This window comes from Manis javanica, chromosome 10 (genome assembly GCF_040802235.1).
Source record: "Manis javanica isolate MJ-LG chromosome 10, MJ_LKY, whole genome shotgun sequence".
Taxonomy (NCBI): Eukaryota; Metazoa; Chordata; class Mammalia; order Pholidota; family Manidae; genus Manis; species Manis javanica.
In genome coordinates this window covers 57,695,875-57,718,439 of record NC_133165.1, presented here as the reverse complement: position 1 = coordinate 57,718,439, position 22,565 = coordinate 57,695,875, and the positions used below count along the sequence as shown (strand labels likewise).

Sequence of the window (22,565 nt, the reverse complement as noted above, 5' to 3'; positions counted from 1 at the left end):
ACTCTGGCATCTCATTCACAGTGGGAGCAGAAAGAAAGAGGACAATATAAAGCCAGCATTATCACCCCTTTTCTCCACAAAGCTAAGTAATGCTGAAAAACCACAGGGAGCAGAGAAAGAATGTCAAGACTAGTTTAACCACTCATGATCCAGTACCTCGAGAAGAGCATCCCACAACCCCAAGCAAACTCAGGATTCTACTAAGCCAAAGAAGAAAAGGGGAGTGCCTTGAAGTCAGAAATGAACAGAATCAGCCAGACATGGTACCAGCCATTCCAGGAGCAGACAGAAAACCACATGCTTCCAGAAAATTCCAGCTGGAGACCTGGGTGGGCACGGTCACTCCCAAATCCCAGCTGCATTCCAATGTGGATGAGCCTGACTACAGGGCATGAATGGCTTAGCAAAGCAGTTTCCAATAGGCGCTGTAGCTGGGAACTATGCCATCCCCCAACCAGCAACAAGACTGCCTCCTGGACAAGAACACAGAACGCAGGTATAAATATGAACCATACATCATGAACACTTGTACAAAATATGTACACTTTTTTTTCTCTCTTTTAAATTGTGGTAAAACACATAATAAAATTTACCACTTTAACCATTTTTAAGTGTACACAGTACAATGTACACGAAGTACATTCCCAATGTTGGGCAACTGTCACCACATCCACCTGCAGAGCTTTTCCATCATCCATAGTCATTAACAAAAATGCCTCCATTCTCCCCGCCCCAAGCCCCTAGTAACCTCTAATCTACTTTCTGTCTCTAGGATCTTTTCTGGGCACTTCATGAAGGGAATCACACAGTAGGTGACCTTTTGTATCTGGCTACTTTCACTCAGCATAACATTTTCAAGGTTCATCCATGTTAGAGGCGTCCAGACCCTAACATGCTGGGACAGTTCTGTGCTCCTTACTAAAAAGCCTCTGGCCCCAGCTCAAACAAAGCCCATCCAGCTGTCAAGAACCCTCCCCAGAACCCTGCAGATGTCCCCAGAATCTAGTGACTCACAGCTTAACAGCCTGCCCAAGGGGCTGGCACTCTGGCTGCTGGCTCCCTCCCTAAGGCAAGCAGTGGCCTACCAGCTGTTAAATGTTTATATCACCAGCCTGACAGAACCCAGTATTTTCTTCGCACTTTCCACAAACATACCTTCCAAGATCTCTTTCACCAGAACTAGCTGATTTGCAAGTTCACAAATACAACAGAGAACTACAAAGGCAGAACTGAAACCCTACAGAGATGGGTGAGGAAGTGGACTTCCCCTCACAAACAAAAGGATGGGCCCAGGGTTCTCCTGTCACATGCAGCTTCCTCCAAAATTAATTTTCTACAGAAATGAAGTTGTTACCCAAAGTGACTCAATGAACCAAATATAAATTCTGCTTTGAGTTAAATGCAATCAACCATTTTCAAATAGCCCCACCGAGGATCATGGAGGTTGGTTTCTCTAATTCCAGTTGGAGGTGTATATATTAAGAACATCTGCTTTCAACTGACTATGAAACTGTACAGACAGCAGAGGGTGGGGTTTGGCTTCCTGGGAGAATCAGCAGCACCTCCTGAAGTCTGGGTCCTCGAGTCATCATTTTGAATTTAGACTTTTGGTGGCAAGGCATCTTTCAATACAGTGAAGCTACAAGGATGTGTGAGAATGGACGCAGTCCTTGGCCATCAAGAGAGAGACAGTCAAGGAAACAAAACAGGTAGTGAGTGCCACATGTGTGTTTGCTGAAAGACAGACTCAGTACTACAGGGGGGGACACGGATGGGAGGGCACAGTCCAGCTGACCTGGAGGGCGGGGGCGCTCTTGAATTACTTTTTGAGAGAAATCTGCAACTTCAAGAGAGAATCGATCAAAACCACAGTGAGATACCACTTCACACCCATTTGAATGGTTATTATCCAAAATAATAATAATATTAACACATGTTGGCAAAGATGTGGAGAAATTGGAGCTCTTCTGCACTGCTGGTAGGAATGTAAAATGGAAGAGCCAGTGTGGAAACCAGCTTCTCAGTCTGGTATTTTGCTGTAGCCGCCCAGAGAGACTAAGACAGCCAGTAGCTTTATTAGTCTTCCTTCTCTCTCCAGCAAACACAAAATGACTCATTTTTCCACACTACAACCTATATTGGCTATTAGGGCTTCCAATGGCTACAAAATGCACCAATTCCAAGCCAAACCTAGGCAGAGCTCTCAGCCACTTTCAATTCATTTTTGATTAATTTTAAAATTAATCTTTGCTTCTGCAACATCTTTCTACGTTTAGATATGTAATCACACTAGAGGAAGTCAGGATTTAATAATATGGATAATGGCTGAACCACTGTGTTGTGCATTTGAAACCAACATAAGATTGTATATTAGCAATACTTCAATAAAAAAAAATTAACTATTGCACTTTTCCTCAAGAATGAATCACTTCCTCTGTAGCATGCTCGAGTAATCCTGGTAATAAGATATCTCAGGAATCAGGAAATACAGTCCTGTGATCATCAACAGAACAAAAAGGCATCCTACAGTATGGGAGAATATATTTGTAAGTGACATATCTGACAAGGGGTTAACACCCAAAATATATAAAGAACTTACATGCCTCAACACCCAAAAAACAAATAACATGATTAACAAATGGGCAGAGGATATGAAGAGACAGTTTTCCAAGGAAGAAATTCAGATGGCCAACAGACACATGAAAAGATGCTCCACATCACTAATCATCAGGGAAATGCACATTAAAACCACAGTGAGATATCACTTCACACCAGTAAGGATGGCCAGCATCAAAAAGACTACTAAGAACAACAAATGCTGAGGAGGATGTGGAGAAAGGGAAACCCTCCTTCACTGCTGGTGGAATGTAAGCTAGTTCAACCATTGTGGAAAGCAATATGGAGGTTCCTCAAAAAAATAAAAATAGAAATACCATTTGATCCAGGAATCCCTCTCCTTGGAATTTACCCAAAGAATATAACTTCTCAGATTCCAAAAGACATATGCACCCCTATGTTTATTGCAGCACTTTTTACAATAGCCAAGATATGAAAGCAACGTAAGTGTCCATCAGTAGATGAATGGATAAAGAAGATGTGGTACAAATACACAATGGAATACTATTCAGCCATAAGAAAGAAACAAATCCTACCATTTGCAACAACATGGATGGAGCTGGAGGATATTATGGTCCGTGAAATAAGCCAAGCGGAGAAAGACAAGTGCCAAATGATTTCCCTCATTTGTGGAGTATAACTATGAAGCAAAACTGAAGGGACAAAATGACAGCAGCCTCAATGACTGGACTCCAAGAATGAACTAGTGGTTACCAAAGGGGAGGGGTGTGGCAGGGTGGGTGTGAAGGGAGGGAGAAGGGGATTGAGGGATATTATGTTTAGTACACATGGGGTGGGGAATCGTGGGGAAAACAGTGTAGCACAGAGAAGGCAAATAGTGAATCTGTGGCATCTTACTACACCGATGGACAGTGACTGCATTGGGGTATGGGTGGGGACTTGATAAGATGGGTAAATGTAGTAACCACATTGCTTTTTCATGTGAAACCTTCATAAGAGTGTGTATCCATAATACCTTAATAAAAAATTAAAAAAATAAAATAAAATAAATATAGTCCTGTGTACATTGAATTTCAAACAAAATGTATTCACTGAACATATTTTTATTGGAGAACTTACCTATTTCCAGTTACTATGCTAGGGGCTGGGCATCAAGAGGAAGAAAATCAGACACAGTGCCCTGCATTCCCAAAGCTTCCCATCTAGTGGAGCATATAGACAACAGACAACTGAATATGGTGGGCCACTATGATCAAGTGGGATCCCCTATCCTTTGTTCTCTAAGACAGGGGATGGCAATCTTTTTCATTAATAGCCAAAGAGTAAATAAAATGAAGTAAATAATCATTTTTTACTTTATGGACTGGATCATCTCAGTCACAACTCTGCCTAGAAGTAGCACAAACAGTAAGTAGATGAATGCTTGTGGCTGTGTTCCAATAAAATTTCATTAGAAAAATGGTAGCAGGACATAGTTTGTTGACCTCTGCTCTGAGTGATCATAACTTACTTGATATTTGCTACATAATTTACTCATTAATTCAAATTGGGAGGTCAAGATCTTTCAGGGAACTATCTTTCTGGAAATAATATGCCATTATGAATAGGAGTAGGAGATTCTGCATCACAGTCATATAAACCTGAGTAGAAATCCCAGCTCTACCACATATTAGCCCTGGAACATTGAGGAAGTTACTGCCTTTTTTTGAGCCTTCTCTTCATCTGTAAAATGAGGGAACTCTCATTCACTACTCATAGTCATTTCAGGAATCAAAAACAGAATAACAAACACAAAGGGCCTAACAAATCCCCTGGGTCACAGGAGCTGCTGGATATGAATCACTAACAAACGCTAAGAAAATCAGGCCTGTGGTCAGCCAATTAATCAAATAGGGCATAAAATACCCAGGTCTCCATTGTGGAAAGCAGTATGGAGGTTCCTTAAAAAGCTCAAAATAGAAATACCATTTGACCCAGGAATTCCACTTCTAGGAATTTACCCTAAGAATGCAGCAGCCCAGTTTGAAAAAGACAGATGCACTCCTATGTTTATCGCAGCACTATTCCCAGTAGCCAAGAAATGGAAGCAACCTAAGTGTCCATCAGTAGATGAATGGATAAAGAAGATGTGGTACATATACACAATGGAGTATTATTCAGCCATAAGAAGTAAACAAACCCTACCATTTGCAACAACATGGATGGAGCTAGACGGTATTATGCTCAGTGAAATAAGCCAGGCAGAGAAAGACAAGTATCAAATGATTTCACTCATCTGTGGAGTATAAGAACAAAGAAAAAACTGAAGGAGTAAAACAGCAGAAGACTCACAGAACCCAAGAATAGACTAATAGTTACCAAAGGGAAAGGGACTGGGGAGGATAGGTGGGAAGGGAGGGATAACAGGGGGGAAAAAGAAAGGGGGCATTATGATTAGCATGTATAATGTGGGAGGGGGGCAACAGGGAGGGCTGTACAACACAGAGAAGACAAGTAGTGATTCTACAACATCTTACTATGCTGATGGACAGTGACTGTAATGGGGTATGTAGGGGGAACTTGGTGATGGGGGGAGTCTAGTAAATATAATGTTCCTCATGTAATTGTAGATTAATGATACCAGAAAAAAAAATACCCAGGTGTCATTTTCAATATAAATGTACACATCTTTCTTCCCATATCTGGAGCACAGGCCTCTTTTTTTTTTCTAAGTTGTCTTGCTTTTCTCAATATATTGAGTTAGGATGTTAGGATGTTAGTAAATCCTAACACCCTAAGATTTAGGATGTTTATGGATGTGAGTTAGGATGTTTTAGGATGTGAGTAAAAGGAGATACAGCTCCAAATGACTGAAAAATGAAGGAAGTTATTTATCTCATATAAATATCATTAAGTCCAGATATAGGAAAGTTCCAGAGTTGGTTAATTCAATAGTTCAGTGAATTATCGGGGATCCAGATACTTTCCATCTTTGTGAGCTGCCATCCTTCCTATACCAGCTTTGTTGTTAGAACTTGTCCCTCTTCATGGTCTCAAGATCACTGCCACACTCCATATATCACAGTTTAACAGGCTATAAAATATGATCTCTATTTAAACAGCAAGGGGATTTCTCAGAAGAGCCTCAGCAGACTTCTCCTTCCTTCCCTTTGATCAGAATTACATCTCACATCCATTTCCCAACTACTGGCAGGCTGATAAAGACTATGCTGGCCTGGTCTGATCCAGACGCATCCCCCCTGGGGCTAGCTCCAGGCCTGAAGCTCTGGGCCACCCAGAATCTGAGCAAAATCAGAGTTCTTTTAGCAAGAAAGAGGAGACGGAACCGCTGGGTGGGGAATAACCACTGTCTGCTGTTGGTCCCTCTCTGCTTCTGACCCGCAGATAAGGGAGAAGATGCGAGGAGTTATCAAAGACCTGAAAGGACCAACCAGGGGACTCAAGGCGTAACAGCGCAAGAGTGGTGCTGAGAGGGCACCTCTCATATTTATTGATCAAATGGTTGTTAACAACAATAAAATTCTGTATAGGGGACTCAATACACAAATCATTAATCAACCCAAAGCCTAACTCTCAACAGTCTCCAATCTTCTGAAGCATAACAAACAAGTTCATACATGGTGAACAATGCAAGGGCAGTCATAGCACAGAAACTGTTTCGGTTTTGATCACACATCATGAACTATAAACAATCAAGTCAGATATAATTATTCATTTGATTTTTATACTTGATTTATATGTGAAACCCACATTTCCCCATTATTTTTTTAATAAAATGCTGAAGTAGTGGGTAGATGCAAGATAAAGATAGAAAGCATAATTTAGTGCTGTAAGAAGGCAAGTGTAGATGATCAGGTTTGTGCCTATAGACTAGGTATTAATCCAAGCTGACAAGGGCAACAAAACATCCACGGGTGCAGAAGATTTCTCTCAAAACTAGGGAGGTGAGGTTCTAAGCCTCACCTCTGTTGGCCCCCAATTTCTCTCCTGATGGCCCCCCTGTGACTGTGCCTGTCTTAGGTTGTTCCTCCCTTGAGGAATCTTACCCGTCTCTGGCTAACCAGTCATCTTCCAGGGCCATACAGGGAGATGTAAAGTTGGTAAGTGAGAGAGAAACAATATTCTTTGAAAAGGTTAGCTTTTCACTTCTTTGCAGATTTATACCCCATGGCTTCTATGCCCAGCACTTGTCTTGAGGTATCTTTACCACTTGGAAGAATTATGATACTCGGTAATTCCAAATATGAGGCACGAATTCTAGTAAAGGACTGTAACTAGGAGGGAAGAAGAGAAGCTATAGAAGTAGCAGATGAAATAAAATATGAGAAGATTGATTATTTCTTTGACATAACTTCTTGCAGAGTAAAGTAAGCATGTATAGGTTTTAACAAACTACTAATTAAATTGCATACACACATTAACAGAATAGGAATACAGATACATAACAAAAGCAGACCTATAATTACTGGCCATATCTAATGAAACTAAGAAAACTAGTTAGGTAATCCAGGCATTTATGAAAACTTACCAATAATATGATAGATATTGTCTAATTGATTTTGAATAGTTTGAGAAGAATCAGATAAATTAAAACAACACATTCCTGGAAATTGTTCACATCTCAGATGTTCTTTTAACAATAGACAGTCTATAGTAGCGCGATTTTGAAGTACTGCAACTCGTACTTCTCCTAGTTCTTGGTTGAGTTCAGACAATATAGAAGCAGTCAAATTTGTTGTTTTACAGGCCAGCTTGGATATTTCTTTCTGCATTCTTACAACAAGTCCAGGAACCGGCAAGATGAATGCAGCAGCAACAGCCACGGCAACAGGATCCAACAACTTCAAGTTGTCGTCACAATCAGGTGGCAGGGCTCGAGAAACCCATCTGTGTTTATATCCGGGATGGTCTATAAGGGCAGGAAGAATACGCCCCATACCACAAACACTTTGATAATGTGAAGAGAAGGCTTGACATGTTTTGTTATTGCCTAAGAACACCCAGCCATTCAGAAGTCTATATCCAAAAGGCCATTTTACATGAGTGGTAGAATTGCAGTAAGAAGGTATATGGGTGCAATTAATACATATACATTCAGAAACTATAGTAGTACTGACAGGTAAATTCAATTGAACTTCATGAGTAAGAATTTTAGGAGGCTGAGTAATGTTTATTCCCGAAATATTAGTTAACACAGAGAAAAGGAGTCCTATACTTATCAAATTTTTCTTTAATAATCTACTAATACAGGAATCTCCTGCTACACAAAAAAGATGACTTGTTCAATCCCTGACTTGTGAGTTGTAACTACCTGTTAGGTGAGGAAAACTCATTCTCTAAAGAGAGTGATATGTTTAGCTAGACATAACTACTTTTGTGTAACATATCGGGATTTCCTTTTTGAAATTTCTCACAAGAATTGCCAATATCATTTAGGGTCAAAACTGCTTTGTAAATATCATAATGAGTATTATTTCTTTTAGACTGATCAGTTGCATTATACCAGTCTTCCTCCATTCTTTTGTCTATATATCTCTTCGCCATCCTTTTTTCCATACTATAGGACCTACAGAAGTAGAACAGGTGGATACACAATGAAGGACTACTCCTCGGCCTAAATATGGAGGAACTGCTCACACTAGCTATAATAGTGCAAGCTTGTGCAGTGTGTAAGGCTGCCAGTTTTTCTTTATTAAGGGGCCACTGATCTACTCAAACAGGTGTTTGAGTGGTCCACTGTAATGGTATAGGAGCTGGCAGCCGTGTATCAATGACCTCTAAGAAAAACATTGAATTGATGAAGGTTCATCAAAAGACAGTGTAGTATGCCATTGGTGCATCAAGTCTCATCCCCAGAGATTAATTGCTACATCAACAATTAAAGGTTCAATAAAGCTAACTGTTTTTCAGAGCTTAGACAATGTAAGGTAGCTGAACTTTGCCATACTTGAGAGGCTGTACCAATACTTGAAACTTGAATATGCTTTTCCTGTTTGGGCCAATTTTTTAGCCAATGTTTAAGAGCAATTACAGACACATCAGCCTCTGTGTCTAACAATCCTGGAAAAGACTTGCCTTGAATACTAATTTTGCATTGAGGTTTGTCAGATGTGACTTTTGTATTAAGCCATATTTGTTTATTTGTACTTCCAAATCTACTTTGTCTCCTTTCATAAGGTGTTGTTGAAGGTGGGAGATAGGGAAGTAAAAGTGAGCAATTCTTTCTGCTTGAGGTATATATAATTCTTTGTTAGATGATACCATTATGTTAACTTCACTCATATAATCTTGATCAATAACTCCAGGTCTTACTATTAATCCTTTTAGTGTCCAACTACTGCAGCCTAAAAGTAATCCTACAGAATTGGCTGGTAAAGGACCAAAAATTCCTGTACTAAGTAATTGGACTCCTTATGATGGGTGTAAATATTCAGATTAAGAAGAGGCAAGATCTACAGAAGCCCTTCCTTTAGTTGCTGCTTGTAAATCATGCCATGTTCTTTCAACTGGAGAAGGTGCCTCTGTATTATTTTCTAGGGCCTCAGAGGTTGGCCGGTTGAAGGTTTAAAGGCTGAGACTCATTGATAGGATTATCATCTTTATCAAATTTTGAATGACATTCATTAGACCAATGTCTCCCTTTTTTAAGTTTTGGGCAAACAGATGGTGGTTTATTTCTTTATTTGCTCTTTTGTCCTCTTTGGGGATCTGCGTTTCTTTTTCATATGTCCTTGTTGGCCACAACCAAAACATTTCAAATTTTTTGAATCTCTCTTTGACTTCCCCTTCATAGCAGTCGCTAGTAAATTAGCTTGATTTGTAGGGGAACCTACATCTGCACAGGCCTTGATATAACCTCCATCCTAGCTCCCGCAAAGCCGCACTCTGTATTTGCATTATCATAGGCTAACATCTGTAACAACAGTTCTCTCAAATCTGGATGTGCTACTGTCCTTCTCAAATTATCTTGCAATCTCGCAACAAAGTCAACATATGGTTCATTAAGTCCCTGTTTAAGTTTACTAAATGGTAAGACAGGCTTTCTAGCTGCTTGTATTTTTTCCCAGGCTTTTAGGCAACACAGACGTACTTGTGTTACTGCCATGTCATCGTGCCCTACTTGTCTTTCTAACTGCAGCCAATCTCCTTGTCCTGCTAGTTGTTTAGCAGTTACAAGAATTGGAGGATTGGCATGCTCATTTCTTAAAGCTGTGCTTTTGCTTCCTCATACTACCACGTTTTAAATTGTAAAAAATCAGAAGAGTCTAGACAAGTATGAGCCAATAAATTCCAATCATGAGGAATCATCCTTTCTTGCTCTGCCAACCCCCTCAAGAGACTCACAACATATGGTGAATTAGTACCACAGAGGAAATAGCTTGTTTAAAGTCTTTTAATGTCTTGTAAGGAATAGGTGTATAAAGTGCTCTGACTCCACTTTGTGAAAAATCAGAATCTTCACCTGGCCTAAAAGGAGTTTAAGTTAACTGGTGCCACTAAGGGTGTCAAATAAGCATCTGTATCACCCTGTCTCTGGGCGTTGCATATTCCTGCCACAAAGGCAGACGCAGCAGGAAGAGGAGCTGAGGGTATTTTACGATGAGAGGAACAAATAGAACTCTCATCGTCAGTCTCTGAAGAAGAGGAAGAGGAGGATGAAGAGGAGTCAGGTGGATGTGGGGATGAAGATCGCTTACTTGATTTCACCACATTATCCAAGAGATCTCTCTCACACTCGTGTGTGTCTGATTTGGTTTCAGACAGTGGGGGAGTTTGCAAAGGCTGCAAGGCGAGAGTGATCAAATTACATAAAGACCAGACAGGCACAGGGATAACATTTTCTGTCTGTGAGCCTTTTTTAAGTCTCTCATAACAGTATTCCAATCAGCCTGTTTAAGGGTCCCCTGTGGTGGCAACCAATAACAATATTTTTTTAGTATATTTGTGAAGGTGAGCAAAGTCCTTTTTGGAAGTTTTCATTCCTGATGCTTTTAGGAGGGCATGGAGTAATTTTAAATAGTCCTCCAGTTTAGCTGCTTTAGTTTCATTTTGGCCCATTATAGTGTCCCTGACATCTCAACCCTGTCCCTACATGCGCTTTCTCGGGAGCTTTATGGGATCGAGATCCTCGGAGCTTCCCCACTCTGAGCTGCAAGAGTCCCTGTTCCGGGGCCACTTGTCGGTCCCCTCCCTGCTTCTGACCCGCAGATAAGGGAGGAGACGCGAGGAGTTATCAAAGACCTGAAAGGACCAGCCAGGGGACTCAAGGCGTAACAGTGCAAGAGTGGTGCTGAGAGGGCACCTCTCATATTTATTGATCAAATGGTTGTTAACAACAATAAAATTCTGTATAGGGACTCAATACACAAATCATTAATCAACCCAAAGCCTAACTCTCAATAGTCTCCAATCTTCTGAAGCATAACAAACAAGTTCTTACATAATGAACAAGTTCTTACATGGTGAACAATACAAGGGCAGTCATATCACAGAAACTGTTTCAGTTTTGATCAAGCATCATGAACTATAAACAATCAAGTCAGATATAATTATTCATTTGATTTTTATATTTGATTTATATGTGAATCCCACAGTCTGCTCTGGTTATTCACACTAACTGGAAGGGAAAGCTCAAACAAACTGCAGGACCAGACTCTGAAAAATGCAGCCTCCCATCTCACCCCCACCAAAGCAATCGGACATGTAGATAAATCCAGTCACTTGTCACAGCAAGAGGGAGAGGCTCCATGAGACACACCAGACTCTCCCTCTGGGGTTTGAATCCTAGAGGAGACACACAGGGTGACCTCATCCCAAGCTTCCCTGGGTGCTGTACAACCCATCTATCTGAACGACCTACTCCAGGGGATCTCAGTGTGGGATGGCCTCCGCTTCCCATGCCCACCAACCATGCTCAACAAGACAAAGCTGAGTTGGAAGCCTAACTGCTTGTAATCATATCTACCTTGCCAACATTTCACAACTCAGGGATGTTTGGATAAAAAAACGCCAAAGTCAAAAACAAAAAGAAACCTGGATGCTAAGCCAAAAACAAAACCACACAAAACCAAGCCACATAACAGAGAGACTAGGGAATGGAAGGTATATGCAGACACTGATTAAAATCACCACAAAGCTGAGGGAAAACTGCCTGGAAATTCCCTTTCCCAGGCTATAGTTTATCTCCAAAGTAAAACCAGGTTCCTGATTTGTGGAGAAGCATCTGGTGGTGACACACAAAGGAGGCGTATCAGTATCACCTCAAGGGCCCACGTTCAGTGGTGGAAGATTAACCTAGAACAGACCAACCCCCCACCCCCAACAGCAATTTTAAAAGCTAGGCAATTTTTTAATTAAACAAAACTGAAGGCCTCGGAGCTCTGCAAAGGCAAGAAAGGCTTGAGGATCAGATCCGAAAGAGAGGGAATGTCCATTGTCAGGAGTTTACATGTAGAGATTTACTTTGTTCTTGAGGCTTTTTCTAACTATAGAGCATCTCTGATGGGAAGTCAGACAGAGCTTTCAGACTCTCCGTGGACTCTGAAAGGAAAAAATTAAGAGTTCAGGGCTTGCTGAGTTAGAAGGACATTGGTAAACAGCTCAGGGATTCCACCGTGTGCTGGACTGAAGAGTGTCCCCCAGAATTCATGTCTACCTGGAATCCCAGAATGTAACTTCGTTTGGAAAAAGGCTCTTCACAGATGTAATTAGTCAAGATGAAGTCATACAGGAGTAGGGGGGGCCCTGAACCCAGGAAGACTGGTGTTCTTCTAAAGAGAGGAGAGGTCAGTGAGACACAGACATGAAAAGAAGGTGGCATGTGAAGACAGAGGCTGAGATTGGGTGATACAGCCACAAGCCAAATAACACCAGGACTGCTGACGCCAAGGCTTGCTGACAACTGCCAGACACTAGGAACACACTGTCCCTCAGAGGATCCAGAGGCAGCAGCTCTGTTGATACCTAGAGTTTGGAACTCTGACCTCCATCTCTGTGAGGGAATAAATTTCTCAGTTGTTTTAAGCCCCCAAGGGTGTGGAAATTTGTTATTGCAGCTCTAGGAAACTGATAGAAGCTGGAAACTCCAAATACCTACATTCTAGAAATAAGACAGAAGTAGAACCACGTCAACTCCTACAAATGCTTGAAGCCCAGGTATGAAGTGGCTCAATCTTTGGCTGAATTAAATTCATCTTCCTCTACCCTAACTATCTGAAACACAACAGTAAATCCTCTCTGGAGAAAGATAATATCATCATTCAAACATTCTTCATACACAACATTTGGCATTCAGTAGAAAATGCCAGTCATGTGCAAAGACAAGAAGGTATTCAAAATCAAGATAAAAACAAAAAATGAGGTACTTCTAGCTATGGCCAACTAAGAAGGTTAACAAATCTTCCCAAAGAGCATTACAAAACTGAACTAAATTGACAAAAACTACCATTTTAGCATTCTGGAAACTGACTTCAAAGGCTTATAATCTAAGATGTGTTCTTAGATTATGTTTTCTTAGATAAATGAAAATTGATAAATCTCAGGTAAGAAGAGTGAGAACAATAACAGCAGTGCAACAATAAATGACAATCAATCAACATTCTACCTCAAGTAGCAGGACAGTTGGAAGACGCAGAGACTGTGGTGACCTAGAGAACATCTAGGGCCCAACCGAAGCCAGCAGTGAATGTGAGCCAACAGTCAAAGATCCCCAAGTTTAAACAGAGCTGGAAATCAATATGTCAACGTTTAAAACAATTTTAAGTACACTGTACAAGGGCACCAGCTTCCAAACTCAGTCCTATGTATCCTAACCCCATGCATGACCGACCAAATGTAGGCATGCCCTAGCAGACTCTCAGTATTCTCTGCTGTATGGTGATTTTCAATATCATTTCGTTCAGTCATTACTTTGAATTTAGCTTTTCTCTCTTCAAAAGATAATGTTCCCCAAATGCTGGCAAGGATGTGGAGAAAGGGGAACCCTCCTACACTGCTGGTGGGAATGCAAATTGGTGCAACCATCATGGAAAGCAATATGGAGGTTCCTCAAAAACTAAAAATAGAAATACCATTTGACCCAGGAATTCCATTCCTAGGAATTTACCCTAAGAAAAGAAGAACCTGATTTGAAAAGACATATGCACCCCTATGTTTACTGCTGCACTATTTACAATAGCCAAGATAGGGAAGCAACCTAGGTGTCCATTAGTAGATGAATGGATAAAGAAGGTATGGTACATATACACAATGGAATATTATTCAGCCATAAAAGGAAAAGAAATCCTACCATTCGGAACAACACAGATGGAGCTAGAGGGTATTATTTTCAGTTAAATAAGCCAGGTGGAGAAAGACAAATACCAAATGATTTCATTTATTTGTGGAGTACAAAAACAAAGCAAAACAGAAGGAACAAAGTAGCAGTAGACTCATAGACATGGAGAACGGACTAGTGGTTACCAAAGGGGAGGAATGGGGGAGGAGGAGGGAGAAGAGGATTAAGGGGCACAGTAATTCGCAATCACAATGTAAGGTTGGTCACAGGGAGCGCAGTGCAGCACAGAAAATACAGTTAATGATTCTGTAACATCTTACTATGCTGATAGACAGTGACTGCACTGGAATGGGTAAGGACTTGATGATATGGGTAAATGTTGAACCACTGTGTCGTGTATTTGAAACCAACGTAAGACTGTACATCAATGATACTTCTTAAAAAAAGGTTATGTTCCTCATCTGTAAACAGAACTAATGCAACAGCCTTGTGGATTAATTTGCCATTATTATTCACTCCTGTCACTTTCAATTCAGTTAACTGAGGTAAGAGTAGTCTACAGGGGAGCAACAATAATGTCAGGCCTGCTGCCAAAGGACAGGGAAGCTGGAGAGAGCAGGAACTTAACATCAGCCTGATCTAGGTTGGAATCCTCAGCTCTGCCATTTAGCAACTATGGGAACTTGGGCAACTTACTAACTTATTTGAGCCTTAATGTCATCAACTGGAAAATAAGGACACCATCACCTATCCTGGGAAGTTGTTGACACAGTATCATCAAGCCCCAGCTTTGGCATTTCTGTACCAAAGTCTGGGCTTTGCAGGCACTTTCTCATCAAGCCCCTGCCACAAACCTGTGAGGGGCGCCCTGCTATTCACCTTATTTTACACAGGAGGAAACAGAAGCTCAAAGGAGGAATGTCCCAAAGAGCTCACAAGTGACGAATCACTGAGTGGAGATTCCAACCTGTCATCCGACTCTGGGGTTGGTTAACTCTAACAGTGACCGCTAAGCTCCATAAAGGGCCTCACCCAGCAGTCAGCAAGGATGAGGGAGCAGAGCAACACTCATTTCCACCCAGTCCTACTTTTCAGGTTTCATTATCTTCGTTCTTCCCAAAAGGGTCATTCTAATGGCTTTAAGAACAGCCATAAGAAGCTATTGATCTGATCTTTCCCAACACTTAGCAGTTGAAAACCCACCCACCCCTCTTCTCTTGCGATGTTTTTAATCAAAATGTTCAATAACAGGGAAGAGGTTTTATCAGTCAAGCACTGTCCTACACCAGTGAGTGGTTCATTAACACTGCTGACAGTGGTGACAGAAGCCCTGGGCAGCTGCTCAAGTGTTAATCTAGTTTGGACTTTACCCTGCTTCTAATTGGCTAGGAGGCTGCCTGGCAGATCCTCGTCAGCAGAAAACAAAGCCAGGGACTCAGCTTGCTCGTCAGTCCCTTTGGGATGCAGGCTCAAAAATCATGCTCAGATACAGGGAAGTGGCAACAACGTGAAGGCTGGAGATGCCTTGCAGACATGCTGATGCTTCTCTGATCACCAGGGCCAGGTACTAAAAAGACAAGAATTCTAGCCTGGATGGGAATGGAAAGAGCCATTCTTCATGAACTAAAGGTCAGACCTTAGAAGAGGAAGAGATGGAGCAAGAGGTTAAAAGCTGAAAGTGGACTGAGGAGAGGTGGGTAACCGGTTAAACATTTGCTGGGTGCTACAGACTGAAGCAGGTACTTCACAGGAGGGTATCATGAATCCTCTTGACAATCCCCCAGGTAGCTGAGATGACCCGCCTACACAGGTGAAAACTAAGGCTCAGAGGGGGACTTTCCTAGGGTCATCTCAGACTCAGTCTCACAGTCTGACTCCAAAGCCAAGGTCACCTCTGCCATGCCAGCAGCTGCCCCTCCTGGGTGGAAGCAGCCCAGAGCCGTGTGCTCTGCTCCACACCAGTTTCTCCACAGTAGCTCCTCCATAGGCAGGTAAGATGAAATGAGAAGAAGTGCAAGGCCCCACAAGCCGAGGAGGCCTCTGGAAAGTTGTGTCCTCTGACAGTTCATGAACCAGCCCACAGCTCTAAGCCATTCCCCACGCAGAGGCTTTGGGAGGGAAGCATCCTGGGCATGAGAAGCCAGCAAGACAGCAGAGGCTCACACCCGAGGTGGCCGAGGCAGCTGGCAGTCGTTCCCATGAAGCCTGAAGTCGGTGATGCTGGCCCTACAAGAACTGCTCTCCCCCTCCCCTGACTTTTAAAGAAAAGACACAGGATCACAGAAGAAAAATCAATGGTAACAGAAATCCCTCTTCTAGCTCTTCCCTCATCCCAAGAGGAACCAAAATCATTTCTGAAAATGAGCAACTGGTGACATGAATAACAGGAATCTAAGAGTTGTTAAAGGACTGAGCAAAAAAGCAGAGAGATACACCAACATGAGGGAGAGGGAAAGGCAGAGAATTTCAGCAGACACCTTCATCCAACACAGTGAGGGCTGGTGTTTAGCTGTGAAATGTGGGGAACTAGCAAACAATGACACATTTTACTCACAGCAGTGACACTGATGTCATCACTGTAACAAGAAAGACCTGAAATTTCAAGGCAGGTGCCACAAGCACAGTCTGAAAGAATCTGCTCTTTAAAACATGGGAGGAGAAGGACATGAGATGTTTTCATATGACGTGAGACATACTTCAAGGTTCATTCAGATCCAAACACTCTGAACAGTTTCCTCATCTGTACAGTGGAGAAAATAAAGTCCCTACTACTCAAGGGCTGTCAGGGGGAACTGAACGAGTTAGTTTATATGAAAGACTAAGAAAGTGTCGGGCTTGCACACTTGGTGCTTACATGTGTTATTATTATTAGCCTTATGCCATCTTTCAGAGACATAGAGGCATGCATGGCACATGAGAAATGCTTTGACCACACTGGTGACATAAGCACCTTGGTTACTAGCCCCAGAGTCCCTCAGAGGCCACAGCACTTGGTTCTGAGAATTGTGCACCAAGGATGACTTCACTTAAATTAAGATGTATGCAGCACCATGATTGACTACAAGTGAGGCATCCTTACACACAGATTTCTGCATCACCACATCCCCACACCCCAGTTCCACACAGTGACTGCCTTGCCCACGATTAGAAAATAAAAGCAAGAAGAAAGAGCAACAGAAAGGACCACATCCAGCACACTGCGTTCAGCCGAGAGTACCTGTTTCGGTTTTGCTGGCGAAGCCCGCTGCCTGTTTGAGGGCAGCCGCGGTCAGTGCTAAGCCTCGACTCCTCTTCAAGCCATGCTGCAGGACGGCCTCAAACTGGGCACACAGGCAAGTTACCCTGCAAGAGAATCGATGATACATCAATCCTCCCTGTGAAGCAGGGAGACACCCAGGCCGGCCCCAGAATCTCTAGGGAGAGGGCGACTCCCTGGGTGTGAACCTCAGCTTCAAAGTGACAGCAAACACCTGGACTACATGGCAGGTAATTGCCATGTAATTGAGGGGCCCCTCCACACATCTAGGCCCATTTGTGTTTACCTCACATAACTCAGGGGAGCCCCAGGCAGTCCAGCCCTATTTATCAGACTCTTGAAAGCACGGTAACAGTTCACAAGGAACAGGGGAAAATGGAATTGGCACCAGCCAGCAGGGAACAAAAAATAAAATTTAAAAATAAATCAGTTCAGTGTAGGGAGAGATTGGGTGTTAATTGTATCCAATTCCCAAATTCCAACTCTAATTCATATCACATATAGTTTAAAGAACTAGATTATTTTTTAAAAGAATGAATTCACCAGAATGGCAAATTGGAAACACTGTGTAATTTCATGGCCTGTTACATACACTAAAAAAGCAATATGAATTCTGATTTTTGTTCTTTATATCTTATTGAAAGAAATTACATTGTGAAGCAGATCCAGAGTTGATGGAATTTTTAATTAAGTTATAATTATTATACATTTAATTGAAGTTATTTCTCAATAACCAAAGAAATAGGAGATTCAAGATACATGTTTGCAAAGAGACACGTCACAGCAACTATAATTGATTCTTAACAATTCTCCCAGGGCTCCTGGGCCCCCAGCCCAACTGGGTCTGTGGACTTCAAAGACCCTTCCATTCACTCATGCAACAAATGTTAAGATACTCTGAACCCCTATGTACCAGGCACTGTTACCACACCTGCACGGTTCCAGCCGTGCAAGACACACAAATAAGTAAGTTAGCCATTTCAGCTGATGAGAACTTTGAAAAAACAGGATAAGGTGATAGGTGGAGTCAGGGCAGGGACAGGCGTAGATTCAGTGGTCTAAATAGAGGTAACCTTGGAGTTATGACCTGGATATAAGGGGCAGCAGGCTAGGAGAGGGGCCCCATGCAAAGGCCCTGAGGCCACTACCATCTGGCTCAACCCTGCCTAACTGCAGGCATTTCCTGCTCCACCCACCCCCACATTGCAGTAATAAGACTCCAAGGGTTTATCACAGGTGGTAAAATATTTTCATACCCATTATTTCATTAGCTCCTCCCACCAACATTATGATATAGGTGTGGCGGATATTGTCTCCATCTTAGACTTGAAAAAACTGAGGCTTAAAGACATTTAAGAGACAGTACACAGGCACATAATGAGCAGCAACATCTGTACAGCAGCCCTACCCACCCTCATGCTGATCACTACACCCCGTACCACTGAGACAAAGAAGTTCTCTCCCTCCATACCCCACCTTTGCTTAAGTCATCTGTCTACACCAGAAAACCCTAACACAGGGTCAGCAAATACACGGCACTTGTACATCTACTACCCATTCTGTGCTCATGACTGACATCACTAATCCATCCCATCCTTGTATGCCCCTGGTTCCCAACAGGGGCGGTACTGCCTAGCAGTGGGTGCCGAAGAAATCTGAGAGGGCATTTTTGGTCCAAGACATATTAAGGGGGCATTGGGGACCAGCTGCCACCCCCTAGGGCAATACTCACATGAACGCAATGAAAGGTTTGATTAATACTCTACAGTGAATTTGATCAAAGCCAAGGCAACTATTTCTGCATTTGTGTCAAAACTTGACCTGTACAAACGAAATGTGAGTTGAACACAATTTTGTCAGTTTCCAAATCTTTATTCAGTGGAAACAAATGATGATGACATTCTGGTTTATAGCCAGCATTTGGAAGAAGTTCTTAAGAAGATTTTACAAATAGATTTCAGGATTTACTCAACATGACTATTCCAGATGGGGTCCTAGAACCTTCCTTGAACCTACAAGTAGCAGAAGTGTCACTGCAGGAAGAGCTGATAGAATTGTCAACAAATGAAGAGTTGAAATTGAAATTTAAAAATGGTTATCAATAATTTTGGCTTCCAAGGCAAATTCCAATGTTAAATCCAGCCTGATGGGCTGTAGCAAAGAAGTTTTTCATTGCATTTCCATCATCATATTTAGCTGAAAGAGGATTTAGCATGGTCAGTACTCTATTAACAAAGAAAAGAAACAAATTGTCAATAGCGAAACATGGCGATTTAAGATTACTGATGACAAAAATGACACCAAACATCGAAAAATTAGTGTCATCTCACCAAGCTCAACCCTCTCACTAATAAAGATTTCATAAATTTTTTAAAATAATCTATATAACTTTTTAATTTTTTAATTTTAATTATACTTTGAGCAATACATTAATATTGTTAATTTCTTCTAATAAAGTAATTTGACAAAAATTTGTACTTTTTTTATATATAGTATAGTATAATTCACCTAAGGGGGTATTATCGAATCACTCTTTGAAAAAGTGGGCGCTGAGCCAAAAAAGACTGGGAACCTATGTTCTAGGTTACCACCACCAATGATCAAAGCTGGCCCTCCCAGCATTAGAAAACTGGACTGACAGGCAAGTAGTTGACATGTAATTGACTTGGGCCCATCCACACACCTAGGCCCATTTATATTCATTTCACATAACTCGGGGAAGCCCCAAACAGTCTAGTCATATTCATCAGACTCTTGAGAGTATATTAATAATTCACAAGAAACAAGGAAAATGGGATTGGTACCAATCATCAGGGGAGAAAAAAATAAAAGCTAATTTAAAAACAAATCAGTCTGGTGCAGGGAGGAATAATAGGAAGGAAGCCTATTTGTCATTCCAAACCTAACATTTCTCCTCAACCACATAGATTTCCAACTCTTACCCTGTCTTCCTGGCTCTTCTGCACCTAGCTCAGTGTCTGATACATACTTTGCGCTCCATAAATGCTAGTTCAGTGATTAACGGTGATTAATCTTGAACCACAGGTCCCAGAACCACACTCCCCAACATTGAAACAACCCTCTTTGCTGGGCAGATGTGCACATTAGATGTGCATATGCTAGTCTCACATTTGAGGGCTTCTTGAAAGCTGGGACACCCATCAAAACTATCTAAACTCCACAGGAACCAAATTAGAGACATAGCAAAATGGACTGGGACCAGGACCCTATTTTTCAGGGAAAATAACAAAAATCCTGGGCTGCCTTTAGAGTTCTCCATAATAAACCACAGCCTGTACTTTTAAATGAATCCACTGTAAATAACATTAACTCAACGATCCCTTTTAGTTACCTTGGTCCTAATGTACAAGTCAGTAACTGCCTTGATTAGTGTAGAGACATGTGGCCCCTATGGGAAATGGAATGCAGGTGATCAGCATAAACCCAGTCCCCAAGATTTGGATTGCATTAGCAGTATTACTGTCCAGTTGCAGCCAGGCCACAGTCAACCTAACACAACAGAAAACCCAAGTGGATGTTAGTCCTACAATTAATTCATTATGATGCCTGCCTTGCCTAAGGTCATTCTACTTAACACCCTCTCATATCCCCTTTTCACGACCTGACTTTATACCTACTGATCATTCAAGATTTAGCAGAGGGGTTCCTTCCCTCCAGGAAGCTTTTCTGACTGCTTTCTCACTCAGCTTCTTTCTACTGCAGCACTTGGCTATCTCTCTGTTAATGATCTGCTTCCCACCGCTGCCTCCTCTCACTAACTTCAGCTCCTTGACAGCAAGGATCACACCTCATTTGTTAGTTGCCCCAGCTCTTAGCATGGTGGCTGGCTACTTAACGATGCCTGGCTACTGCAGTAAATGTAACCAAAATGGTCCCCCTCTCAGGAAACTCGGAATATGGATTTGATGTATCTCAGGATGCCTTGTATGATTTGTCATCCAAATCCAGGTCAGCTAAGACTAGTGTGTCAAGAACATACTTGTGCAACCACATGAATCTACAACCCTTTAGCTTGTGCCAGGCACATGCTGATTGACAACCATGTCACCCTAAGGTTTTCCATTTCTTCTCATCTTTACTCAGTTATATGATAATTCCTGCAATGTGAAAGAAGCACCTGCCTTACTGGAGCTCTTTCTCTCCTCAGCTCAGTCTCTCCTATTTCCCAGAATGCTCTCTGCGAAGTGTTCTCTGACATCACTGTGGTGAGCTGGCTGCCTCCACGGCATTTTATCACATCTAACTTTTATAAGTTAATGAATTGGACATGTTTTTAACTAAGTGGGGCATTTAGTGAATGTTTTAACATTTTTAAAAAAGAAGCAGTCAAGAAAATTACTTCAAGATATAGCTGTTTACCAGATCAATGGATAAATAAAATGTGACATATTGATACAATGGCATACTACTCAGCAATAAGAAAGGAATAAAGTACTGATACATGCTACAACAAGGATGAGACTTGAAATTATTATGCTAAGGGAAAGAAGTCAGACCCAAAAAGCCAGACTTTGTGTGATTCCAGGAAATGTCAAGAAAAGGTAAATATATATAAAAACCAAAAGTCAATTAGTGGCCAACTAAGGCTGGAATCAGGGATTAACTGTAAACTGACACAAGGGAACTCCTTGGGTTAATGAAAATGTTCTAAAGCTGGACTTTGGTGATTTGCACAACTCTATAAATTTACTTTTAAAAAAACACTATACTGTACACTTGTAAGGGGTAGATTTTTAAGGCATATGAATTGATTTCAGTAAAGCTGTTTAAAAAAAAAAGCTGCCCTCAAGGTGCTCAATAAAAGCTTGATGAAAGAGTAAAGAAGTAAACTAGTGGAAAATGCAATAACTTTCTCCTGCTAAATTTAAAACCACCAACACCAGCACAGCTGGACACTACACGAGCTTAATCAGTTTACTGCTGAAATTCTGCAAGCACTTGCTTTTTCCTGAACTTCATCCTATATTTCATGACTGCTTAACTTACCACATTAATCTTTAAGACAATTCCTAAGAATCTGGTACTTTTTTATGGCATATGTTAGAAAAACAGACAGGATCAGCAATAAATGCTGTATTTTTACAAATTGCATCAAATTAACCTTGTGACAGAGGGCTAATTTTAAATGGATCCTTTTACTATGTTACAGCTTTATCGTAAGCTTTTGGAGAAAACTAAGTAAAATCTTAAGAATGGACTGGATTATCCTCATGTGGAAAGTCCCAATATTGTCTGGAATAAAGTCAATTGTACCCATAAAAAATCAGCCAATTAACAACATCAGCTATATCTCATATTTGAGACAGTACAATCACCAAGTGCCTTGCTCTAGCCAGGCCACTACATGACAATCATTTGAAATGGGCCCTACATTTATGCATTATGTATTAAGTTTTCAAAAGGTACATATCCTTTAATCCATGACTTTTACTGGCA

At 41.5% G+C, this 22,565-nt stretch overlaps 1 protein-coding gene across 4 annotated transcripts in view; it reads right to left on the bottom strand.

Moving 5' to 3' along the window:
• Nucleotides 1–22,565, bottom strand: part of LOC108401178 (sorting nexin-29) — a 585,108-nt gene that overhangs the window by 499,686 nt on the left and 62,857 nt on the right. The window contains exons 2-3 of one of the 4 annotated variants that reach the window (XM_073215555.1): nt 17,070–17,194; nt 7,106–12,117 (exon numbers count right to left, since the gene is read on the bottom strand). The exons of 1 other annotated variant lie outside the window; for it this stretch is intronic. In XM_073215555.1, coding sequence (XP_073071656.1) covers nt 7,106–7,514 — 409 coding nt within the window. In that variant the 5' untranslated portion in view covers nt 7,515–12,117; nt 17,070–17,194. Of the gene's footprint in view, nt 1–7,105; nt 12,118–17,069; nt 17,195–22,565 lie in introns of those variants that run through there. 2 more of the 4 variants (XM_073215554.1, XM_073215553.1) reach the window with 2 other exon arrangements.